A 19,235-nucleotide genomic window follows, 5' to 3' on the forward strand; every position below is an offset into this window, starting at 1 on the left:
AAATTTATATTTCTGACATAAACTTCACAATAAATCAGTGTAAAAATATCATTAATTTTTGAAGGCATAAACCAAAATCAAACTGACACATCTTTGGTCTGAGTTTGGCGACATTGACGCCGCCGTCTTGATAAGGATGGTATTAGCGATAAGGCCGCAGATGACAAATGGTTGAGGGCTAAGGGACGGTGTGAAATGAATACCAAAAGTAATGTCAGCTTGGGGTTTCTTTAGACTTTATTTAAATTCATAAGGTGGCACCTTTTTTCGTGCCTTTCCAGAGTCACCTTTAAGACTGTCTGTCCTTTAACTTAGCACAAACCGCATACATGTCTTCTATTTCGATTCTAAAACTTATTGAAGGGCTCTCCTCCAGATCCTTAAAGTCCTTTTTAGGGCAAATGGTGGCAAGGAGCTCTAAATTCCTATACCTCTCCCATTCAGCGGATCTTCGTCTTCTGGGGGAGACCTCCATGGAGTGTTCTTCGGTTTTCTCGGACTGATTGTCTTCTTCGGATGATACGGAATCAATCTTAAATTCAACTTTATCCTCAGCAGCATCCTTTTGTTCCTCCGATGAGCTGTCTGAAGCCTTGGGAAGTTCGATGCTATCCACCTTCTCGACGCTGTCCGCCTTCAACTCCTGCTGCGAGTCCTCCTCTAGAGACTCCTCCAGACTTGCTGGCAGAGCAGATGCTGCACTCAGCACGAGGACTGAAATCAGCAGCAGCAACACCGACCGATGCATTTTTTATTCTTGATCTTTGCTATATTCCTTTAAAGTATTTAGAGCTCCTCTGACCGAACCTTTTGCGACAATTGATTTTTTTAAACTGACTTCGAGCCATGCCAAAAGTTTCCCAAGAAACCTCCACACATTAACTATCGCACGTCGGGAATTATGTGATTATTGACTCAAATGCTATTAAGGCATCCATCCAACACGACGAGCCAGATAACGAACAACAAACAAAACAAATAATATAGCACGCAATAGCTGCGTCATTTAATTTGCATTATAAAAGCAATTCAATACGTAAATATATGCATATAATATATTTAAGATTAATCCGAGCAAGCTTAAGATCGTTTTTCTTGGAAGTGAATATATATATACCACGGATTATAGCAATTATTATAATATTTTATATAAAATGTTTATTATAAATATATTTTCCAAGAAAAACGTGAATATATTAAGCATTAAAAAGTATATTTCAATCGGATACTCCAGCTTTCCTCCTTGTTGTTTTGCAATCTATAGAAATTAGTAATTCCTTTACATTAACCAATCATTAATATGAAATTGATAAGTTTGTCTTGGTAAGAAAGGAACTGCTGATAAGGCACTTTTTAGTCTACATTACATTTAAAAAAAAGTTTGGTAAGTTTAAGTTTATTCCAGAAAAACAAAAAAAAACAATGTAAATATTTTTATATTAGTTTTGGATTATAATTTATTAAAACTTGTAATTTATTTAAAACCCTTTTTAGTGATATTTATTATTTATTAAAACAATCCAAGTATTTCAGATAAATCTTATTTTCACGTCTTAACCCTTTTTTGCCAACGCCTCTTGTTCCTCCTTCAACTCCCGCAATTGCTGCTCCTTGGCACATCTTAGCTCTTCAAGTATATATTCCTCAAGAAAATCCTTTACGTCAACCTCACGCCTTGCTCTCGTCTCAGAGTCCCAAACAGGTAGATCTTGTATACGGACTTCACTCTTCGTTTTAAAGGTATAACAGACTCGTTTCGAGCCGGGTTTTCTTTCCGTGCAAACTACAACCTCCTGAAAATCGAGCTCTTCAATTTCATCGTACAGCAATTCAAGTAACTGTGTTTCGTCGAGTTTGTTAATAGGCACTGGCGATGAGCATGCCCGATCCAAAATCATCCAAGAAACTGAGATTAGCAGCAGCAACACCGGTGGATGCATTTTACTTTCCTAGCTCAGCGAAACGACTGATTTTTCCGATCCCAATCTGAGCAGTTGCACCGGTTTTTCATGAAACTTAATCAACCTAATCTTTATATAGAATATATAAGCTATTACCTCTTCCCCCTCTGACAACGAGCTAAGGTTCTAAGTAAGTGTAAATTCAAACAGATTGAGAAGAGAATGAGCCACCTTTAGCTCTGATTATATATATTTATATACCTTGTCTTTAGTTCCATTTTTTTAATTGTATAAAATATGATTAAAAGGCTGGATAAGATCGAACTAAAATCTTGAGAATGGAAATGGAAATCAGCATAAATAGAAATATTGAAGCTATAGCTTCTTTCCCTGATTTCTAAGCAATAAAAATGACAAAAGGTAATTATATTATATTTTCTTTATTTGTACTTTTTAAGGTTTTCTGCTGATCACTCCGCATAAGTGGCCTCGTTGGCCTCCTTTGAGCTGACCTCCATGACCTCGCAGCCCTGAGCGTAATCCTCGATGCTGCCATTATCCTTGACATCTGCCACAGCCCGTGCCATCTCCTCGTCCAGCTCCTTCTCCGCCTGGGCATCCAGCTCCAGTTCACCGCTGGCCTTCTGCACCAGTGGCTGATCCTGTTCATTGACCTCACGCCTGAAACGCTCTGTTTCAAAATCTTCGTCTTGATTAACCTTTTCGCCATCTTCATTTCGATTCATGTGTCGCAGCATTGACAAACACATGTCATTGTATGTTTTCAATTCGGTTTCTTCTAGATTATATTTCCTCACAATTCCAGCAGCCATCCGACCACAAAACGGAAGAGGGTGAAGGGACCGACGTCTCCTGGCAGTGGCCTGCGTGGTGGTTTTGTGTTCTTCAGATGAAGATTCCCCAGAACTGTTTGCCTTGTCCTTGTGCTCCTCGGAGGAGCTGCTCGGATCCTTGGCGGCCCGCTTTTGGATGGCATTTTCGGTGTTGATCGGATCCTCAGCTGTCTCAGAAGTCGGGGAGTGGCTCGAGGCAACGAGCATAAGCCGCCAAAACTGCGAACACATTATTCTCTTGTACTCTTCTAAATAACTAGGGTCAGCTCCAGGAATTTCAAAATCCTCATCAAAGCAAACCGGAAGGTTTTTTATAGAGAACTTCGTGATTGTTTGCCGACGTCTCCTGGCAGCGGCTTGGGTGGTGGATTCCTCTGCAGCATGATCTGTTGTCGTTTTTTGCTCCTCGGACGAAGAGGCTCCGGAGCTGTTCGCCTTGTCCTTTTCCTTGTCCTTGTGCTCTTCGGAAGAGCTGCTCGAATCCTTGGCAGCGCGCTTGTGGATGGCGTTTTCATGGCTAGAGGTATCCAGCAATTCCAGTTGCTCTTCTGACTCCCAGGTGTCCTCCAGAAGCAGATCGAGCCAGGACGTCTCGGCGGACTCCTCCAGGCTCAGCGGCAGAGCAACTGCCGCGCTAAGAAGGAGCGCAGACATCAGCAGCAGCAACACGGATCTATGCATGGCTGTTATCCTTTCTTAAACTATATGTAGGTGTATTATATTTTCAGGTATTGTGTATTTCCGATCCTCTAGGCACTCCTGGGCACGTAGACTGACTTTTTCGAACTGAATGTGAGCGGTGGCAAGGGTTTCCCACGAAACCTCAACAAATTTATTATCGCCCCGACAGCGATTTCGTGATTATGAACTCAAATGCAATTAAAGCGGCTTAGCAGCATGCATATATTTCATACGGATTGCACCCAAACACCGCCACTTCCCATACTGCGCAATTTCCGAGTTTGTGCCAATTGCGATTTCAGACTTTCAGACTCTCGAACTGGCGGACTTGCCTTGCATAATTCATGACAACAAATTGAGATGCCGAGCGATGCTCCGCGATGCTCCCGGCTCAAATCCAGCGAAATCGGCAGCGATAAGCCCGGCAACTGAGATGCGGATCACAAGAGATCAACCCGACGCGCAATTTGTAATTATTGACGCTTTCCAAGAAAAATAAATACAAGAAACATGTAAATAAGTATGTGCACTTGAAGAAATTAAATGTTTGTTTTTACTTCGTTTTTTGGCAAGCAGATTGTTAAGGGAAATTGTTTTGCCAACAAATCTATTGTGTTGACTTTTGAAATTAAGAGACCAAAGATAAGAGCTTGTATATTTTTCTTATATTTCCGTAACAGAGAAATATAAACATTTATTCATTTAAAAATATCACTTTTATATTTAAACTTATCAATATTATTCCTTAATAAACCATTTATAAATTCTTTTGGAACTGTTGATCCCTTTTACAGCTTCTTGGAAATAGTTTTATTTTTTCGCATTTTCTTGTTTTTCCTAAAAATATTATATATTTGTCTGTCTAAGCATCATCTTTTCTGCCTCGGATTCTAGGAATTCTTATCAACTGTAAACAATATTTTTAATACGTAAACAATGACTCATAAAATTTTGTTTCTTTAGGTAATTGATCAATATTTTTGTTACGAGCACATTTAAATTTAAAGATTAGGAAAAATGTGTGCCAGATTTGCTGGAAGCACTCTGTAAGGTCTTCAGTACAAAACATTCAGTGAAAATCAAAGTCAAAATAAGCCAAATGAAACTAATTTGTTATTGTAAAATATAGTAAACTATTTAGGAAATTACCTAGGAAATATATATAAGACTTATATGTATAAGAAATTCAAACTTTGACCTAATTTAATTAAATATTGTAACTTTCTCTCGGTGCACAGCACTGGAATACTCGTAAATTACAATTTCGCCGGTCGGAACGTGCCAGCGTAATTGAAGCGTGCCGAGAAGATTCAAGTTCAAGAGCTCTCCTAAGTATCCGCCGGATAGCGAGATACTGAGATACTGGAGCCGGCTGAGCCGTAAAGGCCACTTAATGCAAGGCGGCGGCATCGTGGTAGGCAAACAAACTCCAGAGCCAAAAAAAAAGGATTCTCGGAAAGTTCCGGCCAGCATGATAAATAGCCGGGGTTTTGGCCAACTTTCGGCCAAAGACGTGAGCGGACTGGGCAATTGGCCCCAAAACGGAGGCCTCATGTGTGTGCCAGACCATCCCCTTGACGAATGTCCAGGGGCAATTATTTCGTCGCCAGTGTTTACCTGGCTATTAAAAGCCCATCATCAGAGGAGCTCGACTATTATTCACCTGAAGCCAACATTAAAAGGGGGCGTGGCTGGTGCTTAAGCGGAATCGAAAACAAATTTATTTAACAGCCATCAAAGAGGATTGGCCCTCTCTACGTCTGTCATAAAGTCGTAAAAAAAAGTTCCTGGCAGAGCCGGCTTATTGAATATGATTCCCAGATGTCCTCCGTACGAACATCAAAGGCAATGGGGAGCCGGGGAAACGGGAGCCTGGGAGCCAAGGATAACGTCGCAGACTCATGCATAATTTAAAGCAATTTGGCATTTTGCTGAATCAATTTCCACGGCAAGACAATCAAACGGAAAGTATTAAGACCTAAATCCATTCCAAGTGCTGCAGTGCTTTCTATGCAAATTACACTCTCCAGCACTGCACCACTTTTATGTAAATCCGGTCGCCACCTGGTGTATTGGCCAAGAAAATACAAAAAAAAAAAAAAAAGATACATAACAGCCGGGATGAGGTGTATTAAAGCGCGGTGTATATGGCCGACATTTTGTCATATTTATTAAAAATTTATCAATGTCATAAAGTTTACCACACAAACGCATGCCACCAGAGGCGCACAATGGGCAACGATCAATCAAGTTTAAAGCTCTCTCAAGATTTACTTAGGACTCCAAATTGGACCGCAGATGGTGATAAAACAAAAAAAGGTAAATGTTACAGGCTTAAATTTGGAAGAAGTTTTGGTGGAGAGGTAAAATTCGAAGGACTTTAAGGAGTGATAATGGGAATTGGTATTTCTTTGTCACTTTTAAGCTAAACTTTTCATTTCGAACAACAAAAGCTATTTCCTAAAATTCCTAAACTTTTTGGTTTTTCTTTCCGATATGCCTAGAGGATCCCCTGTTCTATATTTATTTAAATGTAGTTTAAAAAACACATAAAGATGCTCATATAACCAAAAGCCTAAAAGTATGCTTTTAGCCACAAGCATAATAATAATTAAAAAACTGTGCTAAATAAACCCCTAAACATATGTATATTTAAAGTGTTAATTCCATTAAATTCAACAAATTCTGTATATACTACCAACTTTTTATCTAGCTATTCTAAACTTTTGTGTTATTTGTCACAATCATACAGAAACTCAAACACACAACATCGGCAGGTACATTTAACACTTAATAAAATACATAAAAAAATATATAAAAAAAAATAGTTATAATTATTATAATCACAGAAATTACATTTACACATACACATACAATAATGGCCCAAGACCCCGAGTCCACCCCGGAAGTACTGCAGGTCCTCGAGACCACTGAGGCAACTGCAGAGCAGGCGGAGATTGCAATTGCCCCCGTGGTCTTGCCTTCTGAGGCAAGGCTCGAAGTCGCAGTGGAGGCTCCCAAGTCAAAGGAGAAGCTCTCCCAGGCGTCCGAGTCAAGGGAAACGCTCTCCCAGGCTTCCGAGTTAAAGGAAACGCTCTCCCAGGCTTCCGAGTTAAAGGAAACGCTCTCCCAGGACCATGCTCGGAAGGAAACTGGACCAGCTACCGAGTTGGAGCCGGAGCCGGAAAGCCTGCCCACGGAACACACTAAAATTGCATTTTCCAACGAAGTACACCAGGTTGAAGGGGAAAATAGGGTTGATGTCGAAGGTGATGCCTTATCGGAAGAAGAGCTAAAAACTAAAATGCAACAAGAACGAAAGCAGCGCCGAAAGGAAGCGATAAACAAACGCTACAATTTTGGTACGACTGGTGAAGAGCCCACGGAAATGGAGGATATGGTCGGTGAGGAAGAGGAAGAGCATGAGGAGCACCAGGAGGAGCATCAGGAGGAGCATCAGGAGGAGCATCAGGAGGAGCATCAGGAGGAGCACCAGGAGGAGCACCAGGAGGACCAACAGGCAGAGGACAAGGAGGACTACAAGGATGAAGAAGGGTTAGGATCTTCTGGCTCTATCTTAGAGGAGGAAGAGAGTGACATTGAGGAACCCAAGTTAAGAGTTAAGGAAGCCCCGACTCGGGGAATTTTCGGGGCCCTGAAACAAGATACCGCCAAAGATGACAAAATCTTCTACAAGGATACCAAGTACGATAATATTGATAGTCCCAGCGTCCTATCGGCTAAATCGTCTAAATCAATTAAATCGTCTAAATCAATTAAAATCGCCTCGGACACTGTCCAGTTGAAGTCCGACTTTCTGCGCAACTTTGAGATGCCCAGCCTGTCGGACATATCGGAGGAGAATGAGCCCGTTTACCCGCCACAAAAGGACAATTCAATCACTAGCATGGACGAGGATAGGGGCTACTTTGTAGATCCAACTACTGGAGCTTTGCTCTCAAGCTCGTCTTCCTCGGATCAGATTTCGCTTTTCGGACAAGAAAGCCAGGATGACATGGCGGCAGCTGCCGACCTTCAGGAGGGCTCTTCCGAGATTTTGGAGATGCACGATAGTATTGTCGTTCCCTTTCCTGAGGCAAAGAAGAAGGCGTTAACCTTTGATGACCTTCATGATTCCTTTATTGCGCTTCAAAACAAATTGGAACTCGAGGATGAGGAGGAAATTCCCATGAAGGAACTCGGAGTGGACACCATAGTTCATGATTTCGTGGAAGATCTACTACAGAAGATAGTCACAGCATATGAATCTCAGAGATTAGACGATAGACTGCGGTTGAAGTGCGACAAGACGAAGCTGGCTAATGAACTGAGAAATATCACCGACACTTACATTTGCGAGAAGGCCTTAAACGATATGCTAAACACCCGGCTCGCGGACTACTACAAGCGTCTCCGGAACAACCGGGTCTTCGCACAGCTGAACGAGGAAAGGATGAGCTACTACTACGCCCGCTACTTCAATGCCCTGTGCACGGTGGATAACCTGAACTTGCACGTGGACACAATTAAGCATAAATACGCCGCCCAGATTAACAAGGTGATACTCAACCTGCAAGGGGTCCATAGCGTTGTCTTCACCTCAGAGGCAGTGCTAGAGCAAAAAATGCGCAAGTACCTCGTTCGGCCAGACTCCGAATTCCTCAAACGCTACGTCGATTGGGCACTACGACAAATGAATGCGAAGCGGAACGAGATCAGCGACATGCGAATCCGTCTAATCACCAAACAGCACACCTTGGGCCACCTTCAGGCGGTGAGTAAGCGGTTCACAAAAGAATATAATCTTTACTAAAGTTGATCCTTCCATAGAGACTTAAGGAACTGGAAACTCTCAGCAGCACTGTAAGCATCCAGGACTATATATGTATTCAGAACGACGTAATTAACCTGCAGAAGAAAATTGAAGGTGAGCACCGGCCCGAGATTTTAAGTTCACCAAGAATTTAGTTAACCAATCCCTATTCCATTTGTAACAGAGCGCAATGTGGACCTAAACAAGATACGTAGCCAGTATCTGATGGAAGTTCACCACACCCATCACAATAGGGAGAAGGCTCTCGCTCTGGGAGACAAGCTGCAACTTAATAAGATCACGCTGACCAAGGCCATCAATAAGCAGCGATCTCTGCGTGCCAGGCTGTATAGCGAAAAGCTGGAGCGCACAAAGATCCGGGAAAAGCGCAAGGAGCTGACCTTCCAGGGCGGCATCCTGGCGATGCCCTCGCTGATGTACGAGTACGACCATACCGTTGAGCAGGTAAAGGAGAGTCAGGAGCGGGTGACCAAGCTAAGAGACACTGTGAAGGCGATCACACGCCGTGTCTCCCTACTTACAGCACGGAGTATCTAGAAATTTGTCATCTTTAGTCTGAAAGTATCAATAAAAACACGGATATGCAACAAGGCTTTTTGCTTTAGGGGTCGGTTTCTACACTTACTAGCAAAGCAAATCCATTAGCTGCCTACCTAAAATTGATCCTGTGATGTTTGCGAAACTTTAAAGGAAGGGTAGACACCGGGCCAATAAAAAAATTCTAAAAGAATAGCTTTCTATAGTGGGTTAAGGTGAGACCTCTCTCTTACTTTTTAGGGGTAATTTAACCTATTTAAATGAAAATGAAATTACGAAAACCTAGTAAACTGAGTCCCCTGTCTGTCAAGGCAAAAGCCTAAACCACACTCACAATACATCCGTACACAAACAAGAACACAACAATTCTCCACAAAAAAAACCCTTAAAATAGGAACAAAAAACACAAAAAATAATATTAAAAAATATATATACAAAAAAACACATAATACTATATAAAACGAATATAAAAAATACAAAATATATAAAATAATAATAATAAAAATAAGAACTGAAGCTATAGCCTCACTATATAGAGGTATAAAACCGTTAAACTGCAGAATTTGGACGGTAAAAATACATAGAAAAGTATATACCCCGCGCAATGACGACTGATACAATTAAGGATTTGGAGGAGTCGCCTGTACTACTGCAGGATGAGGAAGCCCAGGAATTAACATTCCAGGAGGTGATACCCCAAGAGTCTCCACTGCAGGAGGTGATACCCCAAGAGTCTACACTGCAGGCGGTGGTTGCCCAGGAGTCAATACTGCAGGCGGTGGTACCCCAAGAGTCATTGCTGCAGAATGTGGTACCCCAGGAGACATCGATGCAGGATGAGGTACCGCCGAATTCACTGGCGGAAGAAGTAGGAACCTTAAGCGGTGGCAAGCTACTACGCGATGAACAGATGGCGACGAAACTGAGGCGCGTTCAGGAAGTCTGCCGCCGACTGAAGTTGCAGGAGCAGAAGGAGAGAGAAATGCTACTGCAACTGGAGAAGGGAACAAGCTCCCCTGATGACTCTTCATGGGAACAGTATGCCTTTCAGGAAAATATCGAAGAAGACATTGAAAGCCAGAATTTTGAATCCAATGTGTCATGGACATCCGTCACATCTGATGGTGATGAAGACCCCCTCAAGAGGCACAGTGAAGTGGACAGCGAGAGCTCCCTAGATCCCTTGAGGACGGCGGTCGATGGGCTAATGTTAGTGCCCAGCATCTCAGACTTGTCGCTGTCCGATGACTTCGTAATAGAACACGTAGTGTCCCAGAAATCCTTTGCCCCTGGCGGACCCGTAATCCAAACCGAGAGCGACAGCGAGCTGTCGTCCGAATCGCAATCAGCGGACTTGAGCGAATTGCAATCGGGCCATTCGCTCCAGAAAGTCGAGGTCGATAATGAAAAAGAGGATACGTCGTCGTCCATCGAATCAGTCGCGCAAACTCCCATTATCACCAAGCAAAGTCAAATCTCGTTTCTCAATCAGTTTTTCTCCATGAATACCATATACTCCCAAGCTGAACAGCAAATTTCAAAGCCCACGGATACGAAACTGATCATTAAAAACTTCATTACCGTGCTCATTACCAATGTGATTGATGGTCTCAATCACGATCAGCTGTTACGGACTCAGCTTGATAAGAATAAGCTCATCAGCGGACTACTGGACGGCATGGAGCAGCTTATAGAAGTGGCGAACTTGAACAGGGCGCTTAACCAATTGATGGTCGAACACTACCTCTTGACTAAGAATAAACGCGCCCTTGAAGAGCTTTCGGACCGAGATAGGTTAAGCTACCAAGAACGCTACAGTAAGGGACTAGCCAGCGTGGCCCTGGGAGAGGATCGCGTTGCCTTGATCAAGGTCAAGGTCGGCAAGCTGACCACCAAGGCGCAGTTGGAGCTTAATAATGCCATGTACGCCGCACTCGGCACCGAGCACCATTTGGAGCAGACTGTGCGCCAAGTCCTCATCCGGTCAGATTCCGAGAATGATCTGCTGAAGCGCCTGGTAGCGCGCGAGCTGCGCCTAATGCAGCATTACCGGAGGGAGGTCGGCGACAACCGGTATTTGCTGATTATTCAGAAGCACAATCTTGCCAAGTTAGAAGAAGTACGTATCCAGCGAAGGCTACCTTTGTCCGTCTTAACTCTTTTAAACTCTTCTTCTTCAGGAAATCAAAGAGCTGGGCTACGTGGATGACCATGTGAGCATGGACGACTTCTTATGCCTGCAGAGCAAATTACAGGGCATCGAAAGAAAAGTTGAAGGTATTAAGATTTTCCTGTTTCTTGACTTAAGTTTCTCATAATTATATGTGCCACTTTATCCCTCTCTTAGACCGAAATGCTGAGCTGAAAATGATGCGCGCAAAGTACCACAAAGAGCTAACCCAGGGTCAGCACAATCGAGAAAAAATGCTGGCACTGCAACACAGACTAATATTTCGCAGGGATCAGTTAGCGAAAAGGAATATAAAAAAGACCGAGCTTAGGAACCAGCTGTACCTCGCAAAAATTCAGCGCAAAAGTATAAGGGCGAAGACCAATGAGCTGGTTTTCCAGGGCGGTATTATTTCCATGCCATCTCTGATGTACGACTACGACAGGACACAGGTCTACATCCAGGAGACGCGGGAGCGCGTAGCAGGGCTCAAGGAAACCGTCCAGTCCCTTATTCAGAGAATAAGCTTTGTGTGTCAAAAAGATACTAATAGCAGTATAAATTATTGACTCATTTCACAATAAAGCAGCAAGAGAACAAAATCTTAATAAAAACATTTTTGTTTGTCACTTTTCCTTATACGATAAATAACAGGCTTAATTAATTGACAAAATCCAAGAGTTTTTACCTATAGAGGATCATGCATCAATAATAACCCTGAGCCGGTAGAGAAAATCTCTTAATGAACCATTATAAAAATATATTTCCCCCTCAGATTTTCAGTGTCAAGTTTGTTATTTATTTGCCTGTTTTTATTTATTCCCACTAGATATTCGGCAACAACTACAAAGAAAAAAATGAAATGCGGAGAAGAAAACGTTGAATTCAAGCAGCCAATTGTTGGAAATTTCTAAAAATTCTAAAAATAATAACAATTCTGATTTTGGCACGCTTTATTTTTAATATTTTTTTTTGTTATGAAATGGGAAGTACTCACGTTCTTAGTATGCTAATTAGCCTCAACTAATGGAGCAAATATTTATTTAGAAAAAGGTACATATAGATGAAAACTAGGAAAATAACCCATACTTATACCCCTGGAAATACCCTTGTCAAAATGTGAAATGCTTAAAAGACTGATTCATTAATGATTAATACTTCTTATGCTATGAATTTTAAGGTTCTTTTTGAGAAGATTTTATATATAGACTTTGGTTTAGTAAACTTTTGGGGGTAACGGGCAACGATAATAAATTAGGATATTAGAAAAGTGCCAGTTGAGGCGTGAAATATTTATTCTCAAAAACTGTCTGCCATTTTTTTCTTGGCACCTTCATCTTGGTTGCACCTGCAAATACATACATCCCTGTCTATGTTGTTTTTAGAGAGAACAATTTCACGCCTCGGACAGGTGAGCTTTTAGCTTGATTTTTCATAGATATATAGATGGATATATAGCCCAATCTTGATGTTAACTCTGCCCATCGCCGATGTAGTGACCTCGACACGCTTCAGCGGAATTTTTTCAAATCGCACACAGCCGATCAGAGTGTGTGTTTATGTTTAGTTTATAACGGCGATAGGATGATACATATATATATATATATAAAAAAAAAATTCATTTATAGAACGTACTGCTGCGTACCATTTGGTGGCCATAGGCAGATAAATAAAGTCTCTACACCCACACAAAACAGCAAAAACGGCAAGAACGTAGAGAGCTCAAGGTTACAGAGGTGATCGGAATCGGATTGGAAACTGGGATTTTTGAATTACTTTATTGTGTACTCATAAATATGATTAACTTAGGCGTATACTTAATTTTAAGGCTTTCTATGTTGCTACGAGCCTTTGCGTTGCTTTTGTGTATTTGTTGTTTGTGTGAGTGTTTGTTGAGTTGTTGTTGTTGTTGATATCTTTTTTTTTTTTTTGCTTGGTGAGGAATATCTTTGTGTTGATGTTTGATTATACAAAATATATATATATAGAGATATATATGTGTGTGTGTGCGGGTCACTTAGCATACGTGTAGAAAAGAAGAAAAAGGACCATCGCTCGCCGCTTACTTGCCGAGCAGGATCTTGCGGCCAGCGCCGAGGTTCTGGCCAGCCTGGGTGGCTCCCTTGTTGGAACCGGCCTGCAGACCAACAATGGTCTGGCCGGCCTTCAGCTGCTCATCGGTGAAGTCGCGCTTGCACTCATCAGCGGGCTTGGGGCCCAGGAAGGGACCCTTGAAATCGTCGTGCTTGTAGGTCTGCCAAAAGCCAAGGAAAGATCAATTAAAAATCTAGTTCTCATCGAAAACTAAAGATCTCAAACTTACGGCACGGCCCAGAGCGAAAATGGTGTTGGTCACGTTGGCAATGTCCTTCTTCTCATACAGATCGACGGTCTGGAAGACATCGATATCGGGCACACCGTAATCCTTGAGCGCCTTCTGGAAGTTGTTGATGTTCTCCATGAACTTGAACTGGCCGCCCGAGGAGTTGACCTTGGGCACCGAGTTGGGCGCCAGGATGTTGATCAGCTTGCACAGCACCTGGCCGTCCTTAAGCACATCCTCGTAGGCCTGGCCGGCGGGGAACTTCTCACCAATGATGGCCTCAACCCATTCCTGGGCCTCCTTGTCCATCTCGGGATTGCGCTTGCCGGCAATCTAAGTTGGATTAAAGAACAAAAAGGACACAACATTTAGTCACAATTTCTTCACAGTATAATATTTTTTTTTCACTGTTGTTTTCACTCTTGTCTTGATTCGATTTAAGGATTCTTTTCACTGCTTGTTGATTATTCACCTTGGCACGAACGGCACGCTCTAGAGACATGTTTGTTTTCTGGATTTGGGTTCGGGTTCTGTGTGATCTTCACAAGAGACTGATGCAGCCAACGGGGCGTATGCGGCTTTTAAAGCGCGCGAGAGAGCGTTCTCCGTCCGATTCGGAAAGCGTTCAAGAATTTTCCAAAAATATATCCGAATTTCGGAGTCGAGTGTGTGAGAGGCTGTGAAGTGTGTGGGCGTTCTATATAATCGAAGCGCCGACTTTTGCCCGCCACCCTCGCATGACTCGTCCGCTATAATTAAAGACCATCGTCGTCGTCGTCGTTGTCGGCCGAGTAAAAGGAAAATATCCAAATGCTTAATAATTTTCACACACGTCCAATCGATAGAAATCCGTGTTAGGCTGTGTGTGTGTGTGTAAATGCGCTCCCTGCTCTGCTGCTCATTTGCATGTTAACCGCATTTTTTCGGACTCGACCAGGCCAGCTGTCCTGCTGACATTCCGCATTCGGTGGATGCCATTTTGCACTCGTTTCGGGCGCGTGCATTGCTCGTAATTTTAATAAGAATCGGCAGGGATTGGGTCATAATTAAAAATGGCAACGAATCGTATCTCATCGTACGACACATTCTCCAGAAGCTACTTTGCGAACAATAGTCGAGGAGAGGAAAGTGCGAAAAATAATTAACCATAAATATTCAGAGACTATATTTATATTTTATAGCTGTCCTGGGTTTTTAAGGGGGAATTTATTGAACAGGCAATAACATTATGAAGGTGATATTTGCTACCTTAAAAGTTAATTTATGGCTTGGAAGTCATACAAAAATTGAAATCAGGATTATAAAGTTACTAAAAGATAAATAAAATAAAGAGCTCAAAAGGAGATGTAATGGTTTCATTTATAAAGGTTTATTGTTCCTTTAAAATAAGTTCTAAAATTGAGTTCTTTCAAATTTATAAATTGTTAAATATACCTCTGATGCTTGTGAATTTCTTACATACAATTACATGCTTATATTTAAAAGAAGTATCATATATTCCTATAAAACCCCATAATAATTAAAACCACTTTGTATTTAAATGAGTCTACAAATTATGTATTAATAAACCGAATAATTTCGATAATTAAAAGACGCACACCTCCTCATAATTGCAGTTAAAATTAAACACAGCCTCTCGTCTCTCGGCTGCATTAAACCCATCAAATTAGCAATAAATTGCATTATAATCTGTTAATAAATATCAAATAAGATTTCGAGTTTACAAGGCCAGCAGCAGCTCTGCTTTGTTATGTCCAGACAATTAATTTGAATTATGCGCCTTGTGTTATTGAAAAACACATTTTTTTTGGGGAGGAAAGACAGACAGACAGCAGTCGGGAAAGTGCCCCTAAAATCACAACAAGAGGGCAGGCAATAAAGTGAGCAACAGTCGACATGACAAGGCGACTGGATAGCCAAAGTTCGTGCCCCCCCCAGAAAGAACGAAGAAGCTGAATATTTAATATATCTAAAAGTACCAGGGGAAAAACCAAACAAAAACAAATATTGCCAGCGACGACGACATCTATTTCGAGCGGGACAGAGCGATGAAAAGCCGAGGGGAAAATCTTATGCTAGAGCGGATACAATTTCGATAACACTCGGAAAATCCAAGGCATACACGTAAAAGGCCCGACACATTTGTGCTCTGGGTAGTGCCGACTATTTCTGAATTCTGAACTGTGAATTCCGAATTCCGAATACCGAGTTCCGAACAGGTGGAGCCGAAATAGTCGAGATTTTCCAGGCTTTTCTCACGCCCGCATAAACAGATGGCGTGTTCGTTTATTTTTACCGCCTCCTTGGCCCGCGGCACATCAACGGACAGTTGCCTTGCTTTTTTATATATTTTTTTGTTTAATTAACAAATACTCTGCGGATTTGAGTAAACCGCCGCAATTGTTGCGATTATGCCCCACCGCCGCCGCCGACTGACTGCCATTTAAGTGAATTAAATTCGCCCAAGGCTCGGTTTTCGACTATTGTCTTCACAAAAATTTAATTAATGCCCCGCAGATGTGCGGCCATTTTTCATGGCAATTAAATTATTGTAATTGCATTCCGTGGGCCCTGTTGAAGTTGGGGGAAGCTGGCTGTACTGTGAAAGAATCGAATTCAATTATGCTATGGTACTCCTGAGAATTCTGCAAAAATCCTTCGGTCTGGCCCCAAAAGTTGAATTGCAGTCCAAACACACAACACGCCTGATTAAATGTTTATCCGGACCCTTGGCCATAAACGGAATGGTTTTGCCAGGGCCTTTTCATGCATTCTCATCAGCCAGTGTCGTTTTTGGCCAAATTGCATATAGGAGATACACTGGGAGAGATAAATAATAACATAAATCAAAGGCTATTAGGTTATTGTGTTTTTAAAAACTATATATCTTGGTTTTTAGATTAATAAAATCTAGGTAAGAGCTGCCTTTAATGAAGCTTTTATAACATATATTTATAAATATTTTCTGGGCTCAGAAATGGTACCAAACCATTGACAGATTATAAAGTATGTTTAAAAAATATTAAAAATTAGAATCATAAAATTCCAGAAATTCCCCTTATTCCATCTCATTTCCAGTGTACCTACAGAACTCGTGTTTGCCGAGCAAAATTAGATTCAAGTGTGCAAACATCCTGGCGAGAAACCACTTTCTGTGTCCCGCCTCGCACTAGGCGCTAAGTTGGTGGGGATTATTTTCCCATAAATCAGCATAAAAACTCCACAAAGGCCAAGGCCTCCGCCCCGAAATGGCCACCAATGGCACAATAGCCCCCAAAAAAGGCGGCCAAAATGGCAACGCATATCCGAGATGAAGTCGACCGAAAATTAGGTCGTTCGGAGGCGGCCAGGATAAGGGATAAGGTCTGAGAGTTACACGCCGCCTGGAGGGGAGAGCAACCACTTGCCGGCATTTGTGCCGCTTCCGCTGCTGCTGGCTTACAGTGAAGCTGGAGCGGAAACGGAAATTGAGTCAAGCATTGTCTGCTTCCCGGACCCAGGCTGGACTGCAATTTCATTTATAAACAAACAGAGCCGCCGAGTCGAATGGAATCGAACAGTAACACTCACAGAGCATTCGTGCCCGGCCAAGAATAGCCACATTATTTATTTAAGCTCAACATTTAATTGGAAAATCATGCCCAATGTCGTCATTTTCTTAACGAAAATAAACACTCGGCTGACATGGCATTGGGACGGCCGGCGGGAATAGTTATTTATAAGTTTCTCATAATTCCTCGAGACGTCTTCCCGCTTCTAGCGACAAAAGCAATTAAATAAATTTTCGCATTTTCACATTGTCGCAAAAAAAAACATGGTATACAAATTTCTGTTGGGGGAAAAAATACTTATTCTTTGATATTTATACATTTTACCTTTTGCCAATATTGTAGTCCTAACAATTCGTCCGGAACAGAAAAGGGAACCACAAAGTGTAAACAGATTTTGGCGTGAGTTTTGGCTAACCTTAGCATTCAATTTGCATTTATTTCTTGGCATACTTGAATTATTTTTATACACTTTTGGCAAGAGGTTGGCTTGGACTTGAAGAGGTGTCCTGTGAATTTAAAAGAGGATATTGTTCTGATTGTCTTTGATACGATTTTTTTGTAACAACTCATTTAATTTTTATTTTAAATCAAGTTTTTTCCTAACTCAAACGAAATTTTCTTCATTTTTAATCACAATTTCTAGTAATTTATTTATATATTATTCTTCTTTATTTCCTTAGCTATTTACAAATTTAAAAAAAGGGTATTTCTAATGCCACCCCTTAGTAAAAAGTTTTATATTTATTCCAAACTTTTGCTTCAGCAATTATTGCGATTCGAAATCTTTTGAACTTTTTTGTTTGTCGGTTGTCAGATGTTTGTTTGGTGTGCTCCTCTCGGATCTGTGTTTGGCTTTCCACCCAATATCATTCACCCCGAACTCTGTCTTTACTCTTTAGCCCAACGAATAAATGATACTGGCGCCGTGGGTGTGGCTTAGCCTCCGCCCAGAGAAAAACCAAAAAAGGTTAATTAGAAATTCAGCAGGACCGCAAGACCAAGATGCCTAGCACTTAACCACAACAAAAAGGTCTCCTTCGCCGGCTGGCCATGGATATTGGCCCTGCCAAGAAGGTGAAAATAATACAATAGAAATTTATATATGTTATTTGCTATAAAAGTGTGCGGCTTAAGCGACTGGGGCAGCAGCAGCCGTTGCTTTTAATCAATAATTCAACTGTGACTGCTTTCCAATTTATGGCCAACTCAGCAGTGGCCAAAAAACCAACTTGTCTGACCCGAAATGAAATCGGCAAATACTGGCCCCGAGTAATAATCGAAGAACTAAACCCGAAATCGCCGGGCCGAATGCGAAAACTTTGTCAATATTTCAGCAACACGCACCACTGACTCTGACCCCGGAGGTCCTGTGAATGGCCCTGTGAATTGGCAGTGCGGCGTGTGGCATGTCCCCTGGCCTAATTGAATTTCCTGGCTAACACTTTAAAGCCGGCTGCTAGGCTACTTAATAGGAGAGCGCGTGTAATGAGGTTTTGGCTCCCCCTTCGCATTTCCCCAACAAAAACTTTCCATTTCGACAAATTGACTGACAGGCGCCGGCGAGGAGGACAGAGAGCAGACTTCAAAGCAGCCCGCTTTCACTAAATCAATTTGCACAAAGTATTCGGCAGCATTAGGCTCAAGCAGTTCGGCCCCCCCCCCCCGAATTTTGCGAATAAAAAAAAAAGTTTTTGGAACAAAAGTTGTTCTCGACTGACATCCATAACTCGATTTGTAAATGGCAATGTGTGCCACATTAGGGTTCTCTCCTTGGCAAGGACTTGTAGGCTTAAATTTTTAACAGCTATGCTAATTTGATGCCATTATGTGCCTAATAATGGCGTCTGCTCTGGCGAGAAAATATGCAAGGCCTCGAGTGTGGAGGAATTACAACAGGAAGTTGGCAAAAAAAATAACAAAAGACAACCAGAAACATTATTCCAGAATTTGTTGTATGTGAAAATTATGCAGCTGTCAGCATGAGTCTAGGGAAAATAAGAATATAAAGAATTAATAAGTATATACTTTGATTATAAGTTAGAAATTATGTAAATAAATATAATACAAAGAAGGCTATTACAATTTTTGTGAAGGAAGTAATTAACTTAACACATACATCCCACCAAAAGAAGACTTAAACTAATATTTAACCCTTTTAAATCAAAGAACATAAAATATTAAAAAATCAATATATATTTAAATTAATGCTTCCGCTTGTTTTAAATAAAACAAAAACTGATAACCCCTCTTGAAGCAAAAAGTTAACTTGTTATCACCGAGTTTTACCGTAGCTTATTTCCATTTGTTTATGCTGCTCCTAATTTATGCAGGTTAAAAAGTCCCTGCCTTTGCTGCCCCCATTCAATTATTTATTTTTTTAGTCT

General features: G+C 41.5%; 5 protein-coding genes and 1 long non-coding RNA gene across 6 annotated transcripts; 2 read left to right on the forward strand and 4 right to left on the reverse strand.

Annotated features, from left to right (window-relative positions):
• Positions 1 to 214: 214 nt before the first annotated feature.
• On the reverse strand, positions 215 to 836 carry LOC108070775 (uncharacterized). Its single transcript, XM_017161374.2, has one exon. The coding sequence runs from the start codon at positions 746 to 748 to the stop codon at positions 290 to 292; it is 459 nt and encodes a 152-aa protein (XP_017016863.1). The 5' UTR covers positions 749 to 836; the 3' UTR covers positions 215 to 289.
• Positions 837 to 2,325: 1,489 nt separating this feature from the next.
• On the reverse strand, positions 2,326 to 3,549 carry LOC108070758 (uncharacterized protein DDB_G0271670). The gene has a single exon (XM_017161355.3). The coding sequence runs from the start codon at positions 3,434 to 3,436 to the stop codon at positions 2,372 to 2,374; it is 1,065 nt and encodes a 354-aa protein (XP_017016844.1). The 5' UTR covers positions 3,437 to 3,549; the 3' UTR covers positions 2,326 to 2,371.
• A 2,624-nt stretch (positions 3,550 to 6,173) lies between these two features.
• Positions 6,174 to 8,857, forward strand: LOC108070769 (centromere-associated protein E). Its single transcript, XM_017161368.3, has 3 exons — positions 6,174 to 8,210; positions 8,267 to 8,363; positions 8,434 to 8,857. The coding sequence occupies exons 1-3, from the start codon at positions 6,315 to 6,317 to the stop codon at positions 8,805 to 8,807; spliced, it is 2,367 nt and encodes a 788-aa protein (XP_017016857.3). The 5' UTR covers positions 6,174 to 6,314; the 3' UTR covers positions 8,808 to 8,857.
• Positions 8,858 to 9,135: 278 nt separating this feature from the next.
• Positions 9,136 to 11,591, forward strand: LOC138928013 (uncharacterized). The gene is made up of 3 exons (XM_070283925.1): positions 9,136 to 10,926; positions 10,988 to 11,084; positions 11,155 to 11,591. Exons 1-3 carry the CDS (start codon positions 9,412 to 9,414, stop codon positions 11,544 to 11,546), a joined length of 2,004 nt encoding a protein of 667 aa, XP_070140026.1. The 5' UTR covers positions 9,136 to 9,411; the 3' UTR covers positions 11,547 to 11,591.
• A 1,145-nt stretch (positions 11,592 to 12,736) lies between these two features.
• On the reverse strand, positions 12,737 to 13,929 carry Mp20 (Muscle protein 20). Its single transcript, XM_017161578.3, has 3 exons — positions 13,773 to 13,929; positions 13,301 to 13,633; positions 12,737 to 13,231 (listed from the first exon to the last, which is right to left on the reverse strand). The coding sequence occupies exons 1-3, from the start codon at positions 13,800 to 13,802 to the stop codon at positions 13,040 to 13,042; spliced, it is 555 nt and encodes a 184-aa protein (XP_017017067.1). The 5' UTR covers positions 13,803 to 13,929; the 3' UTR covers positions 12,737 to 13,039.
• A 1,840-nt stretch (positions 13,930 to 15,769) lies between these two features.
• LOC138928175 (uncharacterized) lies at positions 15,770 to 17,252 on the reverse strand. Its single transcript, XR_011444670.1, has 2 exons — positions 17,176 to 17,252; positions 15,770 to 16,120 (listed from the first exon to the last, which is right to left on the reverse strand). It is a non-coding gene; the product is annotated as an uncharacterized lncRNA (long non-coding RNA).
• Between the last annotated feature and the right edge of the window lie 1,983 nt (positions 17,253 to 19,235).

This window comes from Drosophila kikkawai, chromosome 2R (assembly GCF_030179895.1).
Source record: "Drosophila kikkawai strain 14028-0561.14 chromosome 2R, DkikHiC1v2, whole genome shotgun sequence".
Taxonomy (NCBI): Eukaryota; Metazoa; Arthropoda; class Insecta; order Diptera; family Drosophilidae; genus Drosophila; species Drosophila kikkawai.

Coding starts and splice junctions, on each gene's coding strand:
- Mp20 (XM_017161578.3), bottom strand. CDS start 13,802: ATGTCTCTAGAGCGTGCCGTTCGTGCCAAG. Junction 13,634..13,772: donor AGCGTGCCGTTCGTGCCAAG/GTGAATAATCAA, acceptor AATCCAACTTAG/ATTGCCGGCAAGCGCAATCC. Junction 13,232..13,300: donor TTTTCGCTCTGGGCCGTGCC/GTAAGTTTGAGA, acceptor GGCTTTTGGCAG/ACCTACAAGCACGACGATTT.
- LOC108070775 (XM_017161374.2), bottom strand. CDS start 748: ATGCATCGGTCGGTGTTGCTGCTGCTGATTTCAGTCCTCGTGCTGAGT.
- LOC108070758 (XM_017161355.3), bottom strand. CDS start 3,436: ATGCATAGATCCGTGTTGCTGCTGCTGATGTCTGCGCTCCTTCTTAGC.
- LOC138928013 (XM_070283925.1), top strand. CDS start 9,412: ATGACGACTGATACAATTAAGGATTTGGAGGAGTCGCCTGTACTACTG. Junction 10,927..10,987: donor ATCTTGCCAAGTTAGAAGAA/GTACGTATCCAG, acceptor CTTCTTCTTCAG/GAAATCAAAGAGCTGGGCTA. Junction 11,085..11,154: donor CATCGAAAGAAAAGTTGAAG/GTATTAAGATTT, acceptor TCCCTCTCTTAG/ACCGAAATGCTGAGCTGAAA.
- LOC108070769 (XM_017161368.3), top strand. CDS start 6,315: ATGGCCCAAGACCCCGAGTCCACCCCGGAAGTACTGCAGGTCCTCGAG. Junction 8,211..8,266: donor CCTTGGGCCACCTTCAGGCG/GTGAGTAAGCGG, acceptor ATCCTTCCATAG/AGACTTAAGGAACTGGAAAC. Junction 8,364..8,433: donor CCTGCAGAAGAAAATTGAAG/GTGAGCACCGGC, acceptor CATTTGTAACAG/AGCGCAATGTGGACCTAAAC.